General features: G+C 40.4%; 1 protein-coding gene across 5 annotated transcripts in view; it reads right to left on the bottom strand.

Moving 5' to 3' along the window:
• The window catches only part of SPO11 (SPO11 initiator of meiotic double strand breaks), a 29,345-nt gene that overhangs the window by 2,064 nt on the left and 6,420 nt on the right, over nt 1-20,861 (bottom strand). Inside the window, exons 1-15 of one of the 5 annotated variants that reach the window (XM_072414228.1) lie at nt 15,136-15,636; nt 13,862-14,121; nt 11,865-12,025; nt 10,402-10,559; nt 10,115-10,228; nt 9,851-9,939; nt 9,488-9,554; nt 9,002-9,110; nt 7,706-7,792; nt 6,579-6,615; nt 5,206-5,315; nt 5,031-5,130; nt 3,652-3,689; nt 2,078-2,154; nt 804-975 (exon numbers count right to left, since the gene is read on the bottom strand). In XM_072414228.1, the coding sequence (XP_072270329.1) occupies nt 843-975; nt 2,078-2,154; nt 3,652-3,689; nt 5,031-5,130; nt 5,206-5,315; nt 6,579-6,615; nt 7,706-7,792; nt 9,002-9,110; nt 9,488-9,554; nt 9,851-9,939; nt 10,115-10,228; nt 10,402-10,532 (1,092 nt within the window). In that variant the 5' untranslated portion in view covers nt 10,533-10,559; nt 11,865-12,025; nt 13,862-14,121; nt 15,136-15,636 and the 3' untranslated portion in view covers nt 804-842. Of the gene's footprint in view, nt 1-803; nt 976-2,077; nt 2,155-3,651; nt 3,690-5,030; nt 5,131-5,205; nt 5,316-6,578; nt 6,616-7,705; nt 7,793-9,001; nt 9,111-9,487; nt 9,555-9,850; nt 9,940-10,114; nt 10,229-10,401; nt 10,560-11,864; nt 12,026-13,861; nt 14,122-15,135; nt 15,637-20,861 lie in introns of those variants that run through there. The other 4 variants (XM_072414225.1, XM_072414226.1, XM_072414227.1 and 1 more) reach the window with 4 other exon arrangements.

Raw genomic sequence — 20,861 nt, 5'->3', positions numbered from 1 at the left:
CATACACCCCTCATATCTCCTGTATACTATGAGATGTACCCTGTACTGATCAGGACCCTCATACACCCCTCATATCTCCTGTATTCTATGAGATGTACCCTGTACTGATTAGTACCTCCACACACCCCCCATACCTCCTGTATACTATGAGATGTACCCTGAATTGATCAGGAACCTCATACACCCCCCATACCCCCTGTATACTATGAGATGTACCCTGTAATGATCAGGACCCTCATACACCCCTCATACCTCCTGTATACTATGAGATGTAAGCTGTAACAATCAGAACTTTCATACCTCCTGTATCCTATTAGACTGTAAATTAAAATCAGGACCCTCATACCTTCTGCTCTGTATTATTTGTAAGTGGTAATGGTCATGGACCCTTATTTCCCTGAATCCTATTAGATGCAAGCTGTATTTTCCAGGACCCTGATACTCCATGTTCCCTATTAGCTGTATTGGCCCAGGACCCTCATACCTTCTGTATCTTATTAAATGTACACTCTAACAGTCAGAACCCTCATACCTTTTAGATGTACGCTGCAATGGTCCAAGACCCTCATACTCCCTTTTCCCCTATTACATGTAAGCTGTATCAAACAGAACCCTCATACCTTCTGGGCTCTGTTAGCCTATAAACTGTAATGATCAGGACCCTCATTCCTCCTGTTCTGAATTAGAATGGCAGCTATTAGAAGCATGGCTCCATATTATTCCTTCTCTGACCACTTCTATACTGATTATCATGTACGCCCATGATCAGTAAACAGTACAGTACAGCACTGCAGAGTAAGAACCTTGGCCATATGCAGGGAGCTCATACACATTGCTCCCTATCACCCAGCCTCCTGACAGACCTCTCTCTTCCATAGTGGTTGGCTAGAAACATACGGCCTCCTTTCCAGGCTGCTCAGTTTTTTCTGGTCTTCCCCTGATAATGGGATCAAGGCTTGTTCGGGGATGTTTAACCTGAAACAGACACAGGACACATTAAAATACTGTAATTATCAGCCGCAGGATGTCAGGTAATGCAAACCACTAAAAAAAATGCAATGATTTCACTAATCAGATGTGATGTGTTCTGCCAGAGTCTAATATGAAACAGATTCTTCACCCAAACTTAGCACATTGTTTTATTTAAGATCATCAAGATCCCGTATTTAAAGAGGACCTGTCACAAAGTAGGGTGGTAGATATGGTTAGATGTGCAGGGAAGTCAGGAAGTGTGCCTTCCAACCACAAAATAATTGTTTGCCACTTCAGTGGACATTCAGTACAGACTATGTGAAGATCTGCTATGTTATAGGTAACAGAATTGTGTCCTATGGGACTCTCTTATAGTTACTGTAGCTGTATATCTGCAGTGTGAGAACTAGGGCACTGCTGCCTGACATCTAGACTTAGGTATATCACTGCATGTGCTGCTTACTGTTTCCCTTGCTTGAGGCTCTGACATAAGGGAGCAAAGCCTTGTCTGCACCAGGAATGGCCGGCTTCAACACAGTGCAGGACGAGGCATGGTAAGTAAAGGGAAGGATCAGCTGCAGGGATACCACAGGTAATACTGGCGACACACTCTCTGCCTGGGCACAGCTTCCACAGTTCAGTTTCTTTTTAAAGAACGACAGAAGATTTGTAATTGTTCCATTCTGACTGATACCCCCCTGGCTTGGGAAATGTGAAAACTAGAGCTTGTGCAATTTTAGAACATTCCACTGATGTGATAATATAATCTAAATGTTATGATAATAATAGAAACTACATGATGAAAACATTAACACTAACTTTTAATAAAATGTATCCAATTTTGGTGTTGTAAGACTGCTGTATGATTCCCAGGAGCCATAATGGTATTGGTCATACTACTGGACAGAAAGTCTTATATGTATGGATATTTCATAGAACTTTCTATTCCATCTCAAACACAGAAGGAATGAAAATCACCCTGATTGGTATTTTAATACATTGTATGGAATCTGTTATTTTTTTGTACAGATTAACATTGAAGTAAATGTCCAGGTTAAGTCCCCCACAATCTATTTGCACTTTTATAACAAAGGCTTTCTCTCACCTCTCAATGTCAGAAGGCAGCAGGCCAAGCCAAGCTACAGATGGGACAGTTAAATTATGAGCTTCGAAGGACATGGACTGCAAAATAAAGATTAACCTGTGTTAGAGGTGGCAACAACACCTGTCCTCTTACCTCAAAATAGGACCGGTTACCAAGCCATTTTACACTTATTACCTCTGTACAATCTATATTTCTATATATCTGTGTAATTTGTGCTGTTTTTTGTTTCCCAAAAAGACTGCTGCTACCCTGGCAAAATATCCAAGAAGATGACAGCAACGTGAATGGTACCTGAAATCTTTGTGTCAGCTTACTTTAGTAGAGTTGGTGTGTTTCTGAGATCTTTACTCCAAGTCTTAAACTCCCTAGTCTCAGTGAGGGATGGGAGTGTATGAGTATAAGAGGGAGGGAAAGCAGAATAAGGAGACAGGTAAGTATAAGATGAGGAAGAGAGGGTGGGGACAGCTGAGTGACAAACTGGGAAAGGGAGCAGAAGAAGAAGACATAGACTGGGAGAGAGAGGTGAGGGAGGAGATGGATGAGTATAGGACTGGGGCAGGGCAGAGGTATGAGACAGATGGGTAAATGTCTGGGGGGGACAGATGAGGGAGGAGATTGATGAGTATAGGACTGGGGGGGGGGGGGGGGGGGGGGGGGCAGAGGGATGAGACAGGTGGGAATAAGCTGGGGAGGGAGAGAAAAGGTAGGAGAGAGATGAGTATAGGAATAATGGGGAAACAGATGGATAGGGAAGGTGGGTAAAAGCCTGGGAGGAGATAGATAAGTAAAGGACTAAAGGGGAAGTGGAGGGATGGGACAGGTGGGTATAAAACTTGGAGGGAGAAATTAGGAATGAGGCAGATCAGCATAGAACTAGTGGGGGAGCAGAAGGATGGGACAGGTGGGTATAAGCCTGGGAGGGAGGAATGAGGGAGGAAATAGATAAGTATAGGACTAGTAAGGGAGCAGAGTGATGGAACAGGTGGGTATAAGCCTGGGAGGGAGAGATGAGGGAGCAGCCAGATGAGTATAGGACTAGTGGGGAAGTGGAGGGATAGGGGGGTGAAGAAGGGGGGAGAAGAGTATAATAATGGAAAGGGGAGCACAAAACTGGGAGGGGGTGATGAGGGAAAAGACAGATGAGTAAAGGATTAATAGAGGAGCAGATGAAGGGGACAAGTCAATAGGGAAGGGACAGCAAAAGGACAGGACAGGTGCCTAACAAACTGGTAGGGGGATTAGAGGGAGAGTACAGGTGAGTAAAGGATTTGGAACCAAAGTAAAGGATAATGCAGTTTTTGTGAAGGGACAATGCAGTTCCACTTTAAGTAACTACAGACCCACCAGTATAGGTAATAAACAGGCGGTCTAAGCATCTTACAGAGATGTGCTTAGGAGCTGTGCAAAGAGGCCCTAACTTGGAGCAAGCATCAGGGGCCAATCCAGACCCCACAGCAGCTGTGCATCCCCAGCTGACCTACAAAGGGCTCCACCAGGAAAAGTCTGGCCCAGCCTTCTTCTGTCCCACAGGACTAAGTTGCTAGAAGACAATGCTTTGCTTTAATTACACTCACCACAGATCCATATTTGTAGATGCACATTATCTCTATCCCTGATAGAAAAACAAAAGAGACACAATAATATGGGGTATCAGTAAAACAGATACAATAAGACGTGGTGATGAAAGCTCTTTTTGTCCTGTTATTATAGCACCATACTGTCATCTCTAGGCAACTTAAGTTATTTTATTTTGTTTTGCTTTATCTCACAATTTTTTATTTGAATTTCATTCATACGTCAATTTCAAAAAAATTAACATGCACAGGTGACACCTGGGTCATCACAGTATGGAACCAGCACACATGAGACAACACAGCCCTGTGACAAGTGTTGATTACTTAAGAGACTTATGGAGGCTGAAATGATGAAATGAAGGAGGTAGGAAGAAGACTACTAGAATGGCAAGTGTAATGTCTTTTACAAGAAGCTGGCCTTTTCATTTCGACAAAGCTGCATGTTCCCATTTGTGACCTATTTTTACTTGAAAATGCTTTAAATTAGTTTAGAAAATGCTCAGTCTGAATCTTAAACGTGAGTGCTTTGTGCTGATAGAGCTGAGTAAAAGCCACACTCTTCATCATGTGTTCACTCCCAGTTTTGTATTGCGGTGTACAGGTGGGGGTGCCTTATATTAGGTCTGTTATGTTACAAAATCCAACTCTGGTGCTTATGGGACTGCACAGTTCTATTTATTTATTCTGCACAGTGAAGGTAAAACTATGGAAGTTAATAGCATAATGTCTATCTGACTGCGTATCTGTATCTGTGAATTAATTTGGGCTTTAACACAGTATTTCAAAAACTATTAAAGTCAGAGACAGCCAAGGAACCAGCAGGTGAATAATAAGGGCAGCCATTTGTATTTCTATTACACGCTTGCCTATCTCTTTTTAACGATTGGAAAATACAGAATAAAAAAGCAATAAAAACAATTTCGGCCCTACCTCTGCATGTGAGCCTTTGCTTCCCAGAAGAGGTAAAACTATTGCTTTAACTGCATAAAAAAAGCTGAGATTTGCTCAAGCCCTTCTTCTAGATGACAGCAATTGCAAGTGGTTCCTGCGCTGTCAGCTTTAGGTGTACGTTGCTATGGGCAATTCGCCCTCCAGCCACCTCTGCCTTGGACTCATAGCAATGGACTACATAGTGTAGACCACACTTGCAGCATTCTTCATGCAGCCATGTTTGTAAAAAAGGGAAAACACACTACTTTACAGCCTCAGAGTGGTCAGCTTTAGTCCCAACAAGCTGACTAAGCTACAGCAAGGAATTGGAAATACTAACCTGCATGACTACTTCTCTATTTGTTCATTCTGGTTCTACTGTATCATAATGTGCTTTCTTTAGTCTGTTTACAGTTCAGTGATACATCTCATTACAATGAATATATTACCGTGAGGGTCACCGTCCACCAGAGTGAAAATCGGAATCTGAAAAGTGTCCCAAAGCTTGCGGACGAAGAGCCTGGTGTTCAGATCTGGAATCCCTTTACCCTAGAAACAAGTCACACACAAAGTTATAACCTCGGGGCCTAAGGTCTAGCCAGGGGTAACAAAGTTGTATCTTACCGTAATCAGGATGCAGGGGCCACACTTCCCACAAAAATCGTCATCAAGGAGCCTCTGGAAAGTGGCATCCTTTTCAATGATGAGGGCAAAGCGGGCCTGGGTTCTCATGTCTTTAGTGTGAAGGATATAAAACAGCCACAGAACACCTACAGCATCCAAGCACCCTAGGTGCAACGTCAGACAAAATATTTTCTGGTTGTGGAGTATGAAAGAGTGGAATCCCCTGTCAAGTCTTTGCTGCTGCTCTTACTTTATGCCTACCACTTCTCCAATGTATTTCAGGGGTTATGAGGGATCTATTTAATGAAGCCTATGAATACTTTAATTATTAGAATATTTCCACTGTAGATGAACCTAAAATAGATTTAGGAGATTGTGGAATAAGCCTAGTTGCTGGATTTATTGGTCCCCTAAAACCCCTTAAAATAATTGGCTTAGCACACATTTTGTAAATCAACTGATTTTTATACCTGCACCTGACCACTGGTTTTATAGTAATCACATATCACCTGAAACCCACCTAGTGGCCCTTTGGTTTGAAGTAAAGTCAGTGTACTTGGAGATGTGGAACCCAAAGTTTTTTAGAAGGGAAGAATTAAAAATCTTGTACCAATGCTATCATTTACATTTGGAAGCCAATGGAAAGGCACTGGGGATGGATGCCAAGTGTCTGAGCATGAGGTGTGGGTATTTTCATAATGGAGCACACTGGATTCAAGGATACTGAGATACTCTGAGGATAGTCTGGGCATAGGAGAAGATATTCTAAAGACACATACCAGCATATGATTATCCCAGAGTTTTAGGTTAAAATGAACCATTAAACTTTAAAGTAGCTCCTGCAAAGGAAGAAGTATTGCACTTATCTCCCCAACAGCTTGTCTCTCCCCTTTTCACTACACATTGCAGCCTAAGTTAGAATTCTCTGCATTTGCCACTTCTCGTTAATTTTTCAAACATATTTCATTAAAAACATAGCTGTAGAATAGCTTTAAGTGAGATGTATAATTGGCACCCACTGATGTACAGATGACCCCCAAAAAGAAGCATTAATAAAAAACCTGTAAATGATTAACTATGATCAAAAACAGCAAAGAAACAAAATCCTTTAAGGTAAACATTACATACTAAAATGTAACAGTTTGAGTATATAATGACCATAAAATGTAATGCTCCCACATGTGTTGTAGTTGTGATGCTTTTCTATGTGTATGATGATGGCAGATCACAGGCTACAACCTCCCGCTGACACACAGCCCAGAAGAGCTGAGAAGGTTGCTATCGCTGCACACAACTTTGTTTGATTTGGAGTCTCTGTGGCTTCTGGGTGTTTAAATTTTACGCCTGGTTTAATTGAACTACTGAAAGGATACTCAGGACTCCATCCACATTAGATGGAATGAGAACTCCCTAAAAAAACAAGGAAATTGGTTTTATGGTTTGGGTTAAAAGCTCACTCCGCTCATAAATATTCCACTCATGCTAAGAAAACACTTTCTCTGTTATGATATAAGCAGTTTTGTCATAATTCTTCACTTGTCTTTAAAAACAAAACAAATGCTTTGAAAAACTGAGCCAAATGTAGTAACAAATTACAAATGGCATAAATCTTATTGGTTGATGTTTATGCTGATGACAGAAAGGCTCCTACACATTCTTTATACATATGCAATGGAAGGGAAGATTTACAAATCTGCTGTAAACGTGTGGTACAAGTAGGTGTGGTTTGGCATGAAGTTATATGTAAGTCCACTACTAATATTGCAAGCCATTTCAAAGGTCACTTTTAAGTCTGCATCACCATAAAGCTTCAGGCACTTTCTGTTATAGGCTGACAAAGCTCAGTCCCTATCTTCCTATTGTGAGCCTGCACCCTGTCACAACTCTGCTTTATCGCACAATACACCGACATTATAATTATACAGTATTTATATGGTGTCGACATATTACGCAGCGCTGTACAAGGTCCATAGTCATGTCATGTCAAGGTATTACATGGGTCAATTGTTATCTCAACCAGGAAGGCCACATTGATAAATACACTGGAGTGCATGTGGATAGCAAGCACCTGAGATTGCAAGGGATCAGCAGCAGCGAGATGCACAAAATGAATATAAAGAGGAAAACATATTTATTTAAAAGAACACAACAGTTTATGATTTGCAGTACTTTAGCAGAATTATAATTCTGATATATAATTATAATTCCCCTCATAATTATTGTTATCTGTTTGGGGTTCATCTGGTTGGAGTTATGGATGGGGGTTGGTGTTACTTTGGTACAATACTATGTGGATTTATGGAGTTGGAATGCCTACCCGGTTTAGCAGCATTATTCCCCAGGAATGTGGCCTGATATACTATTACAGTACATGTAGCGACATTACAATCTTTTTAGATGTCAGGAAATAGTTAGCAGGTCCTATACTACATTATACACAATTCTAGAAGTGTACAAATGTTATGTATGGTTTCAGCTCTGTAATCTGTGCTGTACATACCGAGGAATTACTGTTGCAGATCACCCTTGTCCCGTCTTCTTCTGTAAACACCAAGTCCCCAGCCACACAGCCTTTGGAGGTAGACAGCTGAAAAGAAATGCATAGTTAGGGATCTATTTATATTGGGGGACAGATATAGCAATCTATTTTCTGTTAACTGAATTTCGTAAAAGTCATTTGTTATTTGTTAGCAAATATTTTCAATTCTGGACCAGATCCATTTCAGGTTTGCTGGATCACCTAGCTTCACTGATGAAAGTGTATCCTCTCCAGCCTTGGAGAGCTTTAATAAATCAGGCCCCATGTGAGAATCAAAGAATCTTTGTGTAAGATCCACGTCTGGAGCTTACACATGGGGGGGGGACTCCCTCTCTTCCCCCATGTGAAAAAGTCTGGCCAACAAATAAGGACCAGGGGAAGAAGTCACTTGCTCTCTATACTAGAAAGTACCAGGTATTTCTATGTCTTATACAACTGCAGGGAGGGATAGTAAGTGCTGCTAAATGGGGGAAAGGTAGTAAGCGTATTGCTTATTTTTGTATCATTTTACTTAGCGTAATTGTATTTTTATATAATTTACTGTAACCAGATTCACCAGGTTCTTCCCGCTACAGTCCTTGTGGTTCACAGAGGGCAGAGCTCGGAATACATCCTACATTTTTATGGGCTAAAATTCAGTACCACAAAAAAACAATGAATGACATTATTTATTAGAGTTTAAACCAAAAGGACCGGAAGCTACACTAGGTGGATGGCTTGTTATATGTGAAGCCTACAAAATTATTATTTGAGATTGGTAACCACCACTAGACTGAAAACAATCTCTACATTCCCAAATCCGTTCTTATTCCCACATGGGAATGTTGGGTGTTTCTGCTATTCCAGTTACATTCTCTGTAATAAAAAATCCAGTAGGTCTGGTAGAAATCTCTTTTAATGTGCACAGCCTGGGAACTGAGCGAAGGGATGGTGGGGGTTCCTCGTATAGGCACAGCAGATGTGCAGACCCAAAAATTCAGAACAGGAATGGTGGGGTTCCCTCATATAGGCACAGCAGATGATCAGACCAGGAAACGTAGAACAAGGAGAGTGTACACCCCTCATAATGGTCCAAGTATCTGTAGACCAGGAAGCTTGGTGCAAGAATAGTGGGAGTCTCCCATAATGGACACAGCGAGTGTACAGAACAGAAACGGTAACTGGGACTGAACATTACTATGGTCTCTCAACTGAACTGAAGGGACAATTTTGTGTCATATAAAACGCTAGTGAGCATTAAAGATTATCAGAACTTACAATATGTAAGCTCCTTCTAGGGATCTTCAGCATGCAGGAAATATCTGTGATAATGCTGTCCACGGTCTTCTGGCTGCCATAGAGCTGAACATTGTCATAAAAGATGTCCCTAAAGCAAAAGTAAAATAAAAATGACAATTAATTGTGTATAGGTGGGAACACTTATATAAACCAGTGTGATAAGAGATGAAAAATGAGTACCACTGAGCCAAGTGAATGCTAATATATTAATGCATTATTTCAGCATCATCATTCAGTCCAGATGAGGTGCTGGAGATGCAGACTCAGCAGGCAAGTCAAGACTACATGAAAGGGCTACTTACCTGGTATTTCTAGCATTCCCAAGCCAGCAAGAAGCTATAACCCTTGCAGTTAATACTGAGTCTGCCCTGTGCCTCCACCCTATTGTACAAAGGGTAATAAAGCTACAGGGGCACATGTAATGGTAACGTTGTAAGAGTATTACTCTATGATCACAGCACTCACCTCTTAGTAGCATATGTGTCAGTCTGAACCAGCTTGTGGATCACAGACAGGATTTTCATAGTTAGGGCTAAGATAATACAAATATGTTATTCAATATTTATGTACAAGTTCCTATTTATAACATTGTTTTATCTAAATGACCATAGCAGGAATATTCTTTTTTCCCTGCTCTCCTCACACAAGGTACTCATGTTGATCCAGTAAATGCATTGCACATTCTCATGGTCCTAAAGCTTTATTCAGCAGAAGCCTTGTTCCACATATCTGTATGTGATCTATGAAACATGTGTCCCTTTATCTTACACTATAATAAATATTATATAATCATTATTCTTTCCAGTATTCCCCATACAGAATACTTACCAAAATGGAGAGCAGATCTGGGGCAGTCACTCCTGATTTTTCTAGTGTTACAATCCTTCACCATATGCAATCCGACCGAATCACTGAATCTAGGGAACACAATAAGAAAGTGCATAGATATGTGAAACAACAGAACAGCTGCATTTCTCTTTTCATATTGCTAAATAATTCCTTCTTCTATCTAGCTATCCTCTTCTATCCCATACAGTTCTGTATATAGTTCAGTATATAGTACTGATAACTAGGTCCAGTAATGCTGCTTACCCTATGTTGGTCCAAGTGGATCTGTTTTCCACAGTGAGTACAGGGGCCTCATTCCTGGACAGGCTTTCCAACACTCCCTGGACAATCCTCTCTATAGCTACTATTACCTGAGGACTGAGAGACATGAACTGTTATTATTACACATTAATGCAGCTAACCACATTCTACAGTGCTGAGAACAATGAGCCTTTTACAGTGCCTCAACCAGAGGAGCTTACACTCCAATGTTCCCATTACTGTCACATGACAATATAATTGTGCAAAGGTTTGTGAATCTTTTCTCTCACCTGGTAATAGGCTCTGCAGCACAACCCGCCATTCCGGGGACCTCACCGTTGCCTTTCAGTGCAAATTTAACGAGAGACATTCTGTGCCGGTCTACAAAGTCGAAGAAGTCTGGACTCCGAAGAAAAGCCATGTGAGTACCTGTAATAGAAAGGAAATACTGCAGACGCAATGTTAAGTTGTTGTATACAAGAAGATTTTTAGTTAAACTTAACAGACATGTCTTTTTACTGCTATGAAAAAATCAAGGATCAGTCCACAAAAAGTTTAGTTTTCAATTCCAGACAGATTTGGGTAGGATCAGTAACCAGTCATCTTGGATTTCTTTGCCAAGCTTTACCCTATCTTCTCTGGTGGGTCACAGGGTGCTGCAGTAGACCTGAAAACTTCATTTATAAATATAACTGCATTAGACAGCCTAGTAAATAGATTTCTTCCCCACCTCTTAGATTGTAAGCTCTTTGGGGCAGGGTCCTCTCCTCCTGTGTCATTGTCTACGTCTGTCTGTCATTTGCAACCCCTATTTAAAAAACAGCGCTGCATAATATGTTGGTGCTATAGCAAAACTGTTTAAAAATAATAATAATAAAAAAATAATATTTTTTTCCATCTAGGAATTTCAAAATTTAGTTAGAAACATCCTGATTTGTTTCTGACACACTAGAGGGCGCCAACTGTGCACATCATCCAGAACAAAGTGTTACAAGGAATTCTTTTAGTATTAATAATATTTTTATTATATAATTATATTATTAAATAAATTAATACATATATCTTTTTTATTATTATTATTATTCATAATATTTGTATTATATAATTATATTATTACATAAAAATATACATATTTTTTATTAATATTATTAATAATAATAAAAAGGATTTATATAGCGCCAACATATTACATACGTACATTAAATAGGGATTATATGATATAAGTACACCTTCATAACATGCCATGCCACCTCTGATCCATGTCATACTGGAAGACCCTGAAACAAAAACCATTTCTATAAACTGGTAGAGAACTGCTAGGGAGTGAGATCCTAAATTAACTTGTTGGGCCCGAAATAATCCCCAGCCATGGAAGGAATTTGTGTAATGATTGCCCCACATCCTGGAGAACGCTGGCTTTGCTGCACCGCTAGGACTATAATGTGAAAAGATGTCTACCATTCCTATACCAACAAAACCCCCCGTATAAGGTCTCTGTCCTTAACCGCAAGCGCTTGCACTATCATAACATTTACTATATTCAACTTTATATGTGTGTATGACTGGGGAGTGCAGGGACTGCTAGAAATTAAACTAAGTTCTGTTCTTTTATATGAATATAAAATCAAAATTTGCATAGCAAATTAATGAGTTTGTTTGAGAACATTCTTCATGCAAAATGCCTATTATAATATAAGACCAGGTACTTAGACATGTTAGAGATCAGCTGGTGACGCATTTAACACATTTTTACCTGCAAATGAAAAGAATCACTTTGTGGACAACCAATCCTTTAATGTGTTAACTTTGGAATGGCCAGCAGAGGGAGCTCTTAGTATTGCCCAGAGTAATAGCCTCTTCCTGCAGGTATTGATAAGTTCAATTCTCCCATAGATCCTATAGGGGCTTCTAATCCTAAAAAGCAAAAATGTAATGATAAAAAGAAAAAGTAAAAAAAAAAAAATGTCCATTTGAACCAAATGCAGACATCATTATAATTTTAATTTAGAAACTATATTTAATTTGTTGTTGCACATATGTTACTACAATTGCACCAACATGTCTGCAATGACATAGACAAAACTGTCTCCCTGATATGGGTATGTGAGTAGTAATGATCTTGGTGCAGCATCACTGAAACAAAAATTAGCCCCGGGGCAAGGATACTATCTATTATTTGTACCAAGAATGAGGAATATGAGACAAACATTCTCTGGTCACTAACGTGTACCGCGGTCCCTAATGTAGTTCATCAATCTACCACAGTGGATTGAGGAACAACTGATTGGGAACAACCACTATGCACTTCTAAGAAGCACAATGAATCCGCCTGCTCATGCTCCCCTTTTCCATTGAACAGGGGAGCAATGCGTGTACAGCGCTCATTCATTCATCTAAGCCTTGAAATGATCAGGAACGTCCTTTCCATCTGATGCCCAAGCCAAGCACACATGCTGATTTTTATCTGGAATCTAATTTCCGATCCTATAAAACAAAAGGCAGTTGACCAGATGCATTCCAGGTTTTCTGGATTACCCAGTTTCTCCCATGATAGCAGATCTTCTCCAGGCTTGCAAAGCTTTAATAAATCAGGCTCAATGTGTTGCACACATTCAGTGAACAAATATGGCTGCCCTCATGTCAATACAGAGTTAGGAAAAAAGGTATTATTAATAAAAAAGCTCTTTGATGATTTGATATACACATAATAAAATAAAATGTAAATGAAGAATACCCTTTTCACATAGGGAAACCGACTGTTTGCATATACCCAGTAGTTTCCTCTTTGCTTTAAGGAGAGGAAGTAATAAGTTATGAATCAGAAAAAAAAATCTCTCTTTATTCACAGCGGGTAATAAATTGTGGAATTAGCTGCTTGAAATGGTATTCGTGGATGTGCCAGAAACCATTTTAGCATGGAAGGCCTGTCACAGAAAGGGTTTGGTTTGGCCAAGCGCGGCGTGAAATCTTTTCTGAGAGCTTTTCGGCTCGTCTCGAACGCCCCCTAATCCTACCTGGGGCTGACCGGAGAAAGGAATGAACAAAGACCCTGTGCTCCATTGATTAACGCCCATATAATGTCTTCCTGACAAGTGCGGTTAGATTCCATTCACATTACAGGTACGTCTGGGCTTTTTATAGGCATTAATGGAAATTACCAGACTTGTGTGGAAATCAGACTACCAAGTGCCCATTCTATATTATTAAATACCCGCATTTGTTTTACAATCACCTATAACCCCTTGCAATATGCAATGAGAAGCCCCTGATGTTGCTCACAATAAATAGATTTGTTGCAAACCCCAACAGGAAATGAGGGAAAATCTCCCCAATGAGAATGCTTAACGGGGTTCAAGTCCTTTGCACTTTGTCCAAAACTAGTCTGAAGTCCATGTTGGCTCCCCGTGACCCTTAAGACAAGCCCCTAATAAAAACACAATAATAGGCAGCATTAGGATATAAAACTATAATTACATGTTGAAGCAAACCACAAAAACTAGGGAAGATTCCCGTTACGTAAGCCAGAGACAGCCAAGGAACAAGAGCCAGCTGTGTCGCCCTTTCCTCTCCCTCCGAGCAGGCCCAACCGCAGAAACCCAAAGTTTGCAAAACCAATGGCCTTTAAAAAAAAAACAGTAATCGAATACTGCATTTGGACTTCCCCAAGGCATTCACAGCCCTTCACCTTCCTTTTTTCCAAGTGGCCCTTTTCTTTTTTTATTTAGAACAGAGCAATGACTCTTCACAAACCTTAGTAATGTAATCTGCCTTGAACGCACACGGGGTCATTACCGATTCGACACGCACGTTATAGACGATGAAGACTTCCTTTATGGTGATACGTTTCACTTTCCGCTGCTTCTGTAATGCAAGTCTGTGGGCGACTTAAAAATCGGATGGTGAAATCACAGACTATGACTTTAGTCTGTAAATCATGTCATTTAATGAATTTGGAAGATCAGATCTATTATTCGTGCTCCCCAGTTCAGTTTGAATCAGCCTTGTTTGTTCTAGGTGCAAAGAAACAAAAGGTCAGCAAAGTCTTACAATTCCTTTTCTTTATAAAGCAGCTATAGTCTGAGTAAAAAAAAAAGCCTGTCCATGCCAGCATGCTGTAGTAAAGAAATCAGTGGTCTCTCTGCAAAAATCTGATACACCCCCTGCTGAGACAGAAAGAGATCTCCAATCACCAAAGAGTTTTTCGTCTAGCTTTGCAGAGAAACCGCTGCTTCCATACAGCAAGCAAAAGCTTCTCAGCATATTGGTAATTTCTTTTATTTTAGGGCTGTGTCTTCTTCCTCAAGTAAGGGGTTTATTTATGAGGAAGCAAGCAGAGATCTCATAATGGAATGCCAGTGCTACTTCAGCAATGACAAAATTAAAAAAGTGCAATCACACTTTTATGGTGGCATTTATTGATCAGAGATTATACTAAAGTTGCGATCAGATAGCCTACCTAATTGATTGGTAATATTGGCCAATTAACTTTTATTGTGGCTGCATACAACAAAAATTAGAGATCTTGGCACAAGTGGTAATCAAGATATTTAAAACCAAAGCACCGCTGATCTCTATTATTTTTTTCTATGTCTGTTAGTTACTTTATTAACATGCCAGCAATATGGTCCGCCATTGTCACCATCAGGAGCAAAGCTGTGCAGTAGAAAGTGGAGAAATGGCAAGAAGACAATGGCTGAAAGAGAGCTGGGTAACACTTCCACATGATGACAATCTCCGATACTGAAAGAACTGAAATCCAAATAATGAAAGTGCCGAGTCAGGGACAGGCAGGCTGGGGGGGAAATGGTAGGATGGTGCTGGACATCCTCCAGCCAGGAAATGAGGCAGGCTGTCTGACTTTCTGCAGCTTCTAATGCATAGTGTGAGAAGCTTACAGAGAAGTTAGTTTTAGTACAGGAGAAGAGCCTGGATAACAATGGCTGCAAAGTGGGGTTAGGATTTTAATACTGCTGTAGGGCCAAGAGGAAGAATAGGAACCAGTGAAAGTCTGTGGAGATGCTTACACTTAGAAAGGAAGAGCTGGGAGATGAGTGATTTCCGAAGTTCATGTCCAGTGTTCCTGTTCTGCATGGCTGCCATTGAAGAAAGTTGTCCACTTGGTCAGGGATATTTTTCTTCCATTCTTCTGACAAGGGGTTACATGTACAGCCTCCATAATCCATGCCCAGAACACAAAAAATAGTTTTTAGTCATTTTTAGTTAGCAGAGAGCAAAGCTTTTGATCATTCTTGTCTGGCGGCCAAGCACTTGACTTTCCAGTTAGAGAGAGAAAAAAAAAAAAACTCGAAACAACAGATGACAGCATTTTCATTTCAGCTCCTATTACCAGTTTATTACATGTTACCATCCAGCCTCAAACACAAACCAGCTGTGTCCTCCCCTCATTTACCCAACGTAGCCTCTGATGGGAGATACCACGGGCTCTGCGATCGCAGGGACAGCCCCCAGCAGGCCGTGGAACCGGTTCAATATGGGCCTGCTGATTGTGGCCGCTTTTATGTTGCCTGTTGCAATTCCTGTCCTCTGTTATCAGGATGATTATTTCATGATTAAAGGAGAGCCTTGGAGAAACTCCTTCATGGTGTTAAGAAAACCACTCCTCGAGGTAAACTGTATACATGGCAAAGGTTTGGGCAAACTTTTTTAGTAGAGACAAAAAGCCAAAAAGATCATTGGTGTCACTTAAACTGACCTGAAAGGCACAAATTGCTCAGGGAACCCCCAGCAACATCTGGAGTAACCCCGGTTGATAAACCCTGCAACACAACATAAGCTACAATTGCTCTGTAGTCCAGCAGAGGAGAGATCAGGCAGACAACACTGCTTGGGATTCCAGTTCAGCAAAGGCAATATATGGTCATCTAACGTTTTAGGAGCTTCGAAGGAATAAATATGCTTTACAGAGATGCACTGAACAATTTGTATTTATATGCAGCTCTCTCACTTTATTTTACTTTTCCTGCAACATTAAAGATCCATAGACCAGAAGACGTATCTGAAAAAAAGTCATTTTGTGTGTTTTCAGAGTCTATCTAATTGACCTAGCTCAAATCCTATTTGCAAGTCCAAAGCGAGGAACACTTAATTCTGACAAATGCTAACTGCTCCGGGCAACTAGTCTCATGGGGAAAGCTCTAAAGTGTTTATAAAACACAACTATGTTCCATTAATGTCTTAGTGCTACGCTGATCGGCAGTTAACTGGGCCCTCGGCTCCCTCTTAAAGAGATAGAAGCGTGTCCATTACCCGCACAAGTATAATAGGGCAATTAATAGCTAGAATTAAAGCCGTAGCAAGGCCAGACTAGAGAACAAAAGAAAAAAAAAAGGTGCCTGGGAAGCTTGGATTTCAAATTCTATCCATGGCAATGTTTGCATGTTGTCATAACTTTTTTTGTGAAAATAAAAAAGTACTAAGAAATAAAAAGATATAATAAAATGTTTATGTTAAATAAAATGTTTTACAGAGATGCACCGAACATTTTGTATTTATATCCAACCCTCTTACTTTATTTTACTTTTCCTGCAACATTAAAGACGTATCTGGAAAAAAGTAATTCTAACTGACCTAGGTCTAATCCTATTTGAGGATTTTACAACTGCTTGCATGTTCTCATAACTTTTTTGAGAACATAAAAATAAAAAAGTACTTTAGGAAATAAAAGAATTAGAAAAGATATAATGTAAAGATGTAGAAAGCAGATGCTAATGTATCTGACCAAATCTTCTATCTCAGCAACATATAACAAGTTTTTAGAAGCAAAATTAGGTATGTTATTAAAAAGTTATTTATATTTTCAATATTTGTTTTACAACTAAACACTGAACAAGGATTTCCAAAGCACAATGGGTTAGCTGAAAAGTCTATATGAAAAATGAAATTGTTTTGCCTTCTGAATCTAATATTAGGCCAGCGCTGCGGTCAGTTCTGGAGATGAATATTTACAGAAGCAGAAGCTTAATTATCTACATGAATAGAAGACTACATGATAATATTATATATATAATCTGATCCTTAAGTAGAAATAAACCCAAAAATGAAGAGGTGATGATCCTTCTGCAATAAAATAACCTTACCTGCTCGATCACAGTTTTGTAATTGCATTCACCTGTCCTCGCTCCGATGGTCACCCTCATCTTTACCCAATCTTCTTCTTGGATTCAGCTCTTCAGCTATCTTGATTGGCTGGGTCATAATGACATAAATGTTGCGCAAGGCAAATCGGGTTTCGTTCAGTCCTGGCAGTCGCAGGGGAAGCTGGATTGTGTTGGGCGTCCCGGCATTGTATACTAAACTACACATGACCAGGCAGGTAAGTCTATTTTACTGCAGAAGGAACATCCCCTGTCTCTTTGTGTAATAAAGTCCTGCCTGATCACAAACTGTCAAGTATAAAACTATTTCATATAAACCATTTGAAGTACTGCCAACCGTCTGACCTCTGGTAACACTTATTGTCCCCTTACTACTCAGTGTGCATAACAGTTTCCAAATCCCAAAGGCAAAGAAATACTTTCCCAATTAACATTCTATACATTCAAAGTCAAAGCTCACTTAACTCTTAAATGTTTAATTCCCAGATACAAAGGCTTAAAAATAAACCACAACATGACCTTGGGGTCAGAAGGGATGAAAGGCCTGAAATAAAGAAAATGCAATTGCCTAACATACCTAAAGTGTAAAAGGAAGCTTTGAAGACGCTTGCATGGATCAGCGCCTCAACTCCACTGCAGCCAAGTCTATTAAATGTTGGTATGAGTGGAACCGAGGCAACATCACGGGTCATTGCTCCGACGTTGCTGTCTTTTGGATCGGCCACTTAAAAAGTATTTTAACAAGGACAAGATTCCCAGGATTCATAAACTCCCCCTGAGAACTCCAGGTTTATCACTTGCTGAAAGGCACGGATCAAGGCTTGCATTGACTTAAGAAGCAATTATCCTAAAAGATTGAAGAATAATTTTAAATATTTCTATTTTTTATCAAGGTACGTAAACTTAAATAAAAAAAAATAAATATAAAAGAAAATAGAAATCATTTGAAGTGTTTCTACACTGCGGTAGGTTCAGATCTACCCCGGGAGCAAGGGATCCCATGCAGCTTCCTGAGGCTGGCACCTTGACACTCACAGCACAACGCTGGCACTTGCATATTTGACGGCTGATAATAGTGAGTGGTACTGTACAGCTCCTTGCCACCTTATGTATTCTTTATGGGGCTGTCATAGATGGGAAGTTAATTAAAGTTAATCTCCCCAAGGTATTGGTTCCCTACTCATCCCTATTCTCAACAGAAGCCTTGAACTAGGATGCTTGGTCACGTGACCAGTTGTCTGGATTCCTGGGGCCCAGCCTATAGTCTTTTGGCTTATTCTACACTCCACTGGCATGTGGAAGAGGTTTTAATACATCAGGCCTGATATGTTTGGTGGTAACACATATTTTTACAAGGAGAATCAATTATACAAGATTGTATAGAATAAATAAAGAGAAAACAGGCATCACAGAAAGAAAATGGATGTAGAATAAGCCAAAAGACTATAGGCTGGGCTCCGGGAACCCAGACAACTGGTCACGTGGCCAAGCATCCTAGTTCAAGGCTTTTGTTAAGACGAGGGATGAGTAGAGTACCAGAGCATAGAATCAGAAGACAGGTTTTCTTTTAAAAACTTTTTTGCAGACTTCCATTCCATCAAACAGGTGCTGCCAACTCTCCATCTCGGTCTTTGCAGCCATTCTTCCTTTCCCTGGTCCTGCTGTTTTCCCTTTTCAGAGATGCCCTCAATGAGAGACTTGTTCAGGCCCTGAGCTTGGTGTGACTGTTTACAAAGAAGATCATTAGGAACAGTTTAGCCAGAACAAAAGGCTCCTTGTTTGTATTGTTTGCTGTAGTTTGACAGATCAGCGGGAAAGCTACCAGAGGACAATGCATTCCTATGGAATCTCAAGCATTGTCACAGCACCTTCCGCATCCTGCCCGCACCCTTTTATCTCCAATAAAAAAGGGTCTGCTTGCTGAAAGAGATATTTGTCCTAATTAACCTCTTCCTCCATCTGCTGTCTCCTTTAAAGGGCCACAAACATAAACGACATGTTGGTTTATGTAAAAGGAACCTTTTTACAGCGCTGAGTGGATAAACGTGTAATAGTATCAGGAGCTTATTAGGGGATTATAGAGATAAAGCTTTTATTGTGAGGAAAGACCAAGAAAATTTCCTGCCAAGTAATTCCACAGGGTAACAACAACTAGTGTTTCTAAAGCCAAACTCCGGATAGAACTTTGATTAAAGCTTTATAACGTCTTTTAGGTTTGTATTGTTGTCAGTGATTTTATGGAGAATTGTCCTCGCTTTCTGTCTCACTGACACCCCTGTGCACCAGGAGAAGAGTAGGGGTTGGTGATTGTCCCCACTGCCCTGCAAAATTGTTTTAAGAATAATTTCTGCTCCTACAGAAGAGATTTCCATAGCTTTTCGTTCCTCTGGGAATAAATTTAAACCATAAAAGGTATTCTAAGCCTTCCACAAATGCATATAAAATAAAACTGGTGCAGGGATTTAGGTCTTCGGCTCGTTAGCTGGTGTCTGGATCCATTATACAAAATTACCCCTCAAGTACCCTTTATTTTTTTTTCCATCCGGCACACTTTAACCAACAGTACCAAACCCTGGTGAAGCGGGACAAAACCCCAAAATGTTGGATATTTTTATAAAACAAAATTCTGAATGAATGGGACTAAATCAGACTTTTTACATTTTTGTAAGTGATCACTATGAACCAGCAAAGAACCAACCAGTGTTAGAGAGAAGAAGACAGCGGAAAACTTAGGATAAGATAATCTTAGGGAAATAGAAGTTCATAATAGTTCAAGACAAAAATGAGCTATTAGACCACTGAAGTGTCAGGGTAACCCCAGTGCAAAGGTGGTTGTGACTTTTCCCTGGAGTTCAGCATTGGAGAATGCCAGAGGAAACAAGTCTGCTAGCAAATACGGGGAGAGAAAACCAATGGAGAATAGGAGAGGGGCAACCAGGAAGTGGCAAATGAGATTGCTAGAGAGGTGACTGCCAACCAACAAGAGGGAGAGGAGACTATCAGTGAAAAAGTGGAAGAGGAGACTGGCAGCCAACAAATGGCAGAGGAGACTGGTAACCAACAAATGGGAGAGGAAACTGTCAACCAACAAGTAGGAGGGGAGAATGCCAAACAACGAGAGGGAGAAGAGACTACCAACCAATAAAAAGAAGAGCAGACTGCCAACCCACAAGTGGCAAAGGAGACCGCCAACCAACACGTGGGAGAGGAGACCAACCAATAGGAACGAGAGGAGACTGCCAACCAACAAGTGGGAGAAGTGACTGTCAACCAACAAGAGGGAGAGGAGACTGTCCACAAGGGAAGAGGAGACAACATGCCAAAACAACGCCAAGAAGGAAAAAAGACTGATAGAGGAAAGAAGAAAATCAGACCTCAATGGGGTTTGAGAATGACAGAGAGAAGTCAGCAAGCAAACAAAGGGGGAGAGAAGCCCGAAAAAGATACAAGACTTCAAATTATCAAGTTAGAGGGGAGAATGCCAACCAACAAGTGGGAGAGGAGACTGCAAACCAACAAGTGGGAATGGAGACTGCCAACCAACAAGTGGGAGAGGAGACTGCTAACCAATAAAAAGGAGAGCAGACTGCCAACCCACAAGTGAGAAAGGAGACCGCCAACCAACAAGTGAGAGA

This window comes from Pyxicephalus adspersus, chromosome 6 (genome assembly GCF_032062135.1).
Source record: "Pyxicephalus adspersus chromosome 6, UCB_Pads_2.0, whole genome shotgun sequence".
Lineage (NCBI taxonomy): Eukaryota > Metazoa > Chordata > Amphibia > Anura > Pyxicephalidae > Pyxicephalus > Pyxicephalus adspersus.
Note: the sequence above shows the minus strand (reverse complement) of the source record. Positions and strands in the feature narration are given on the sequence as shown.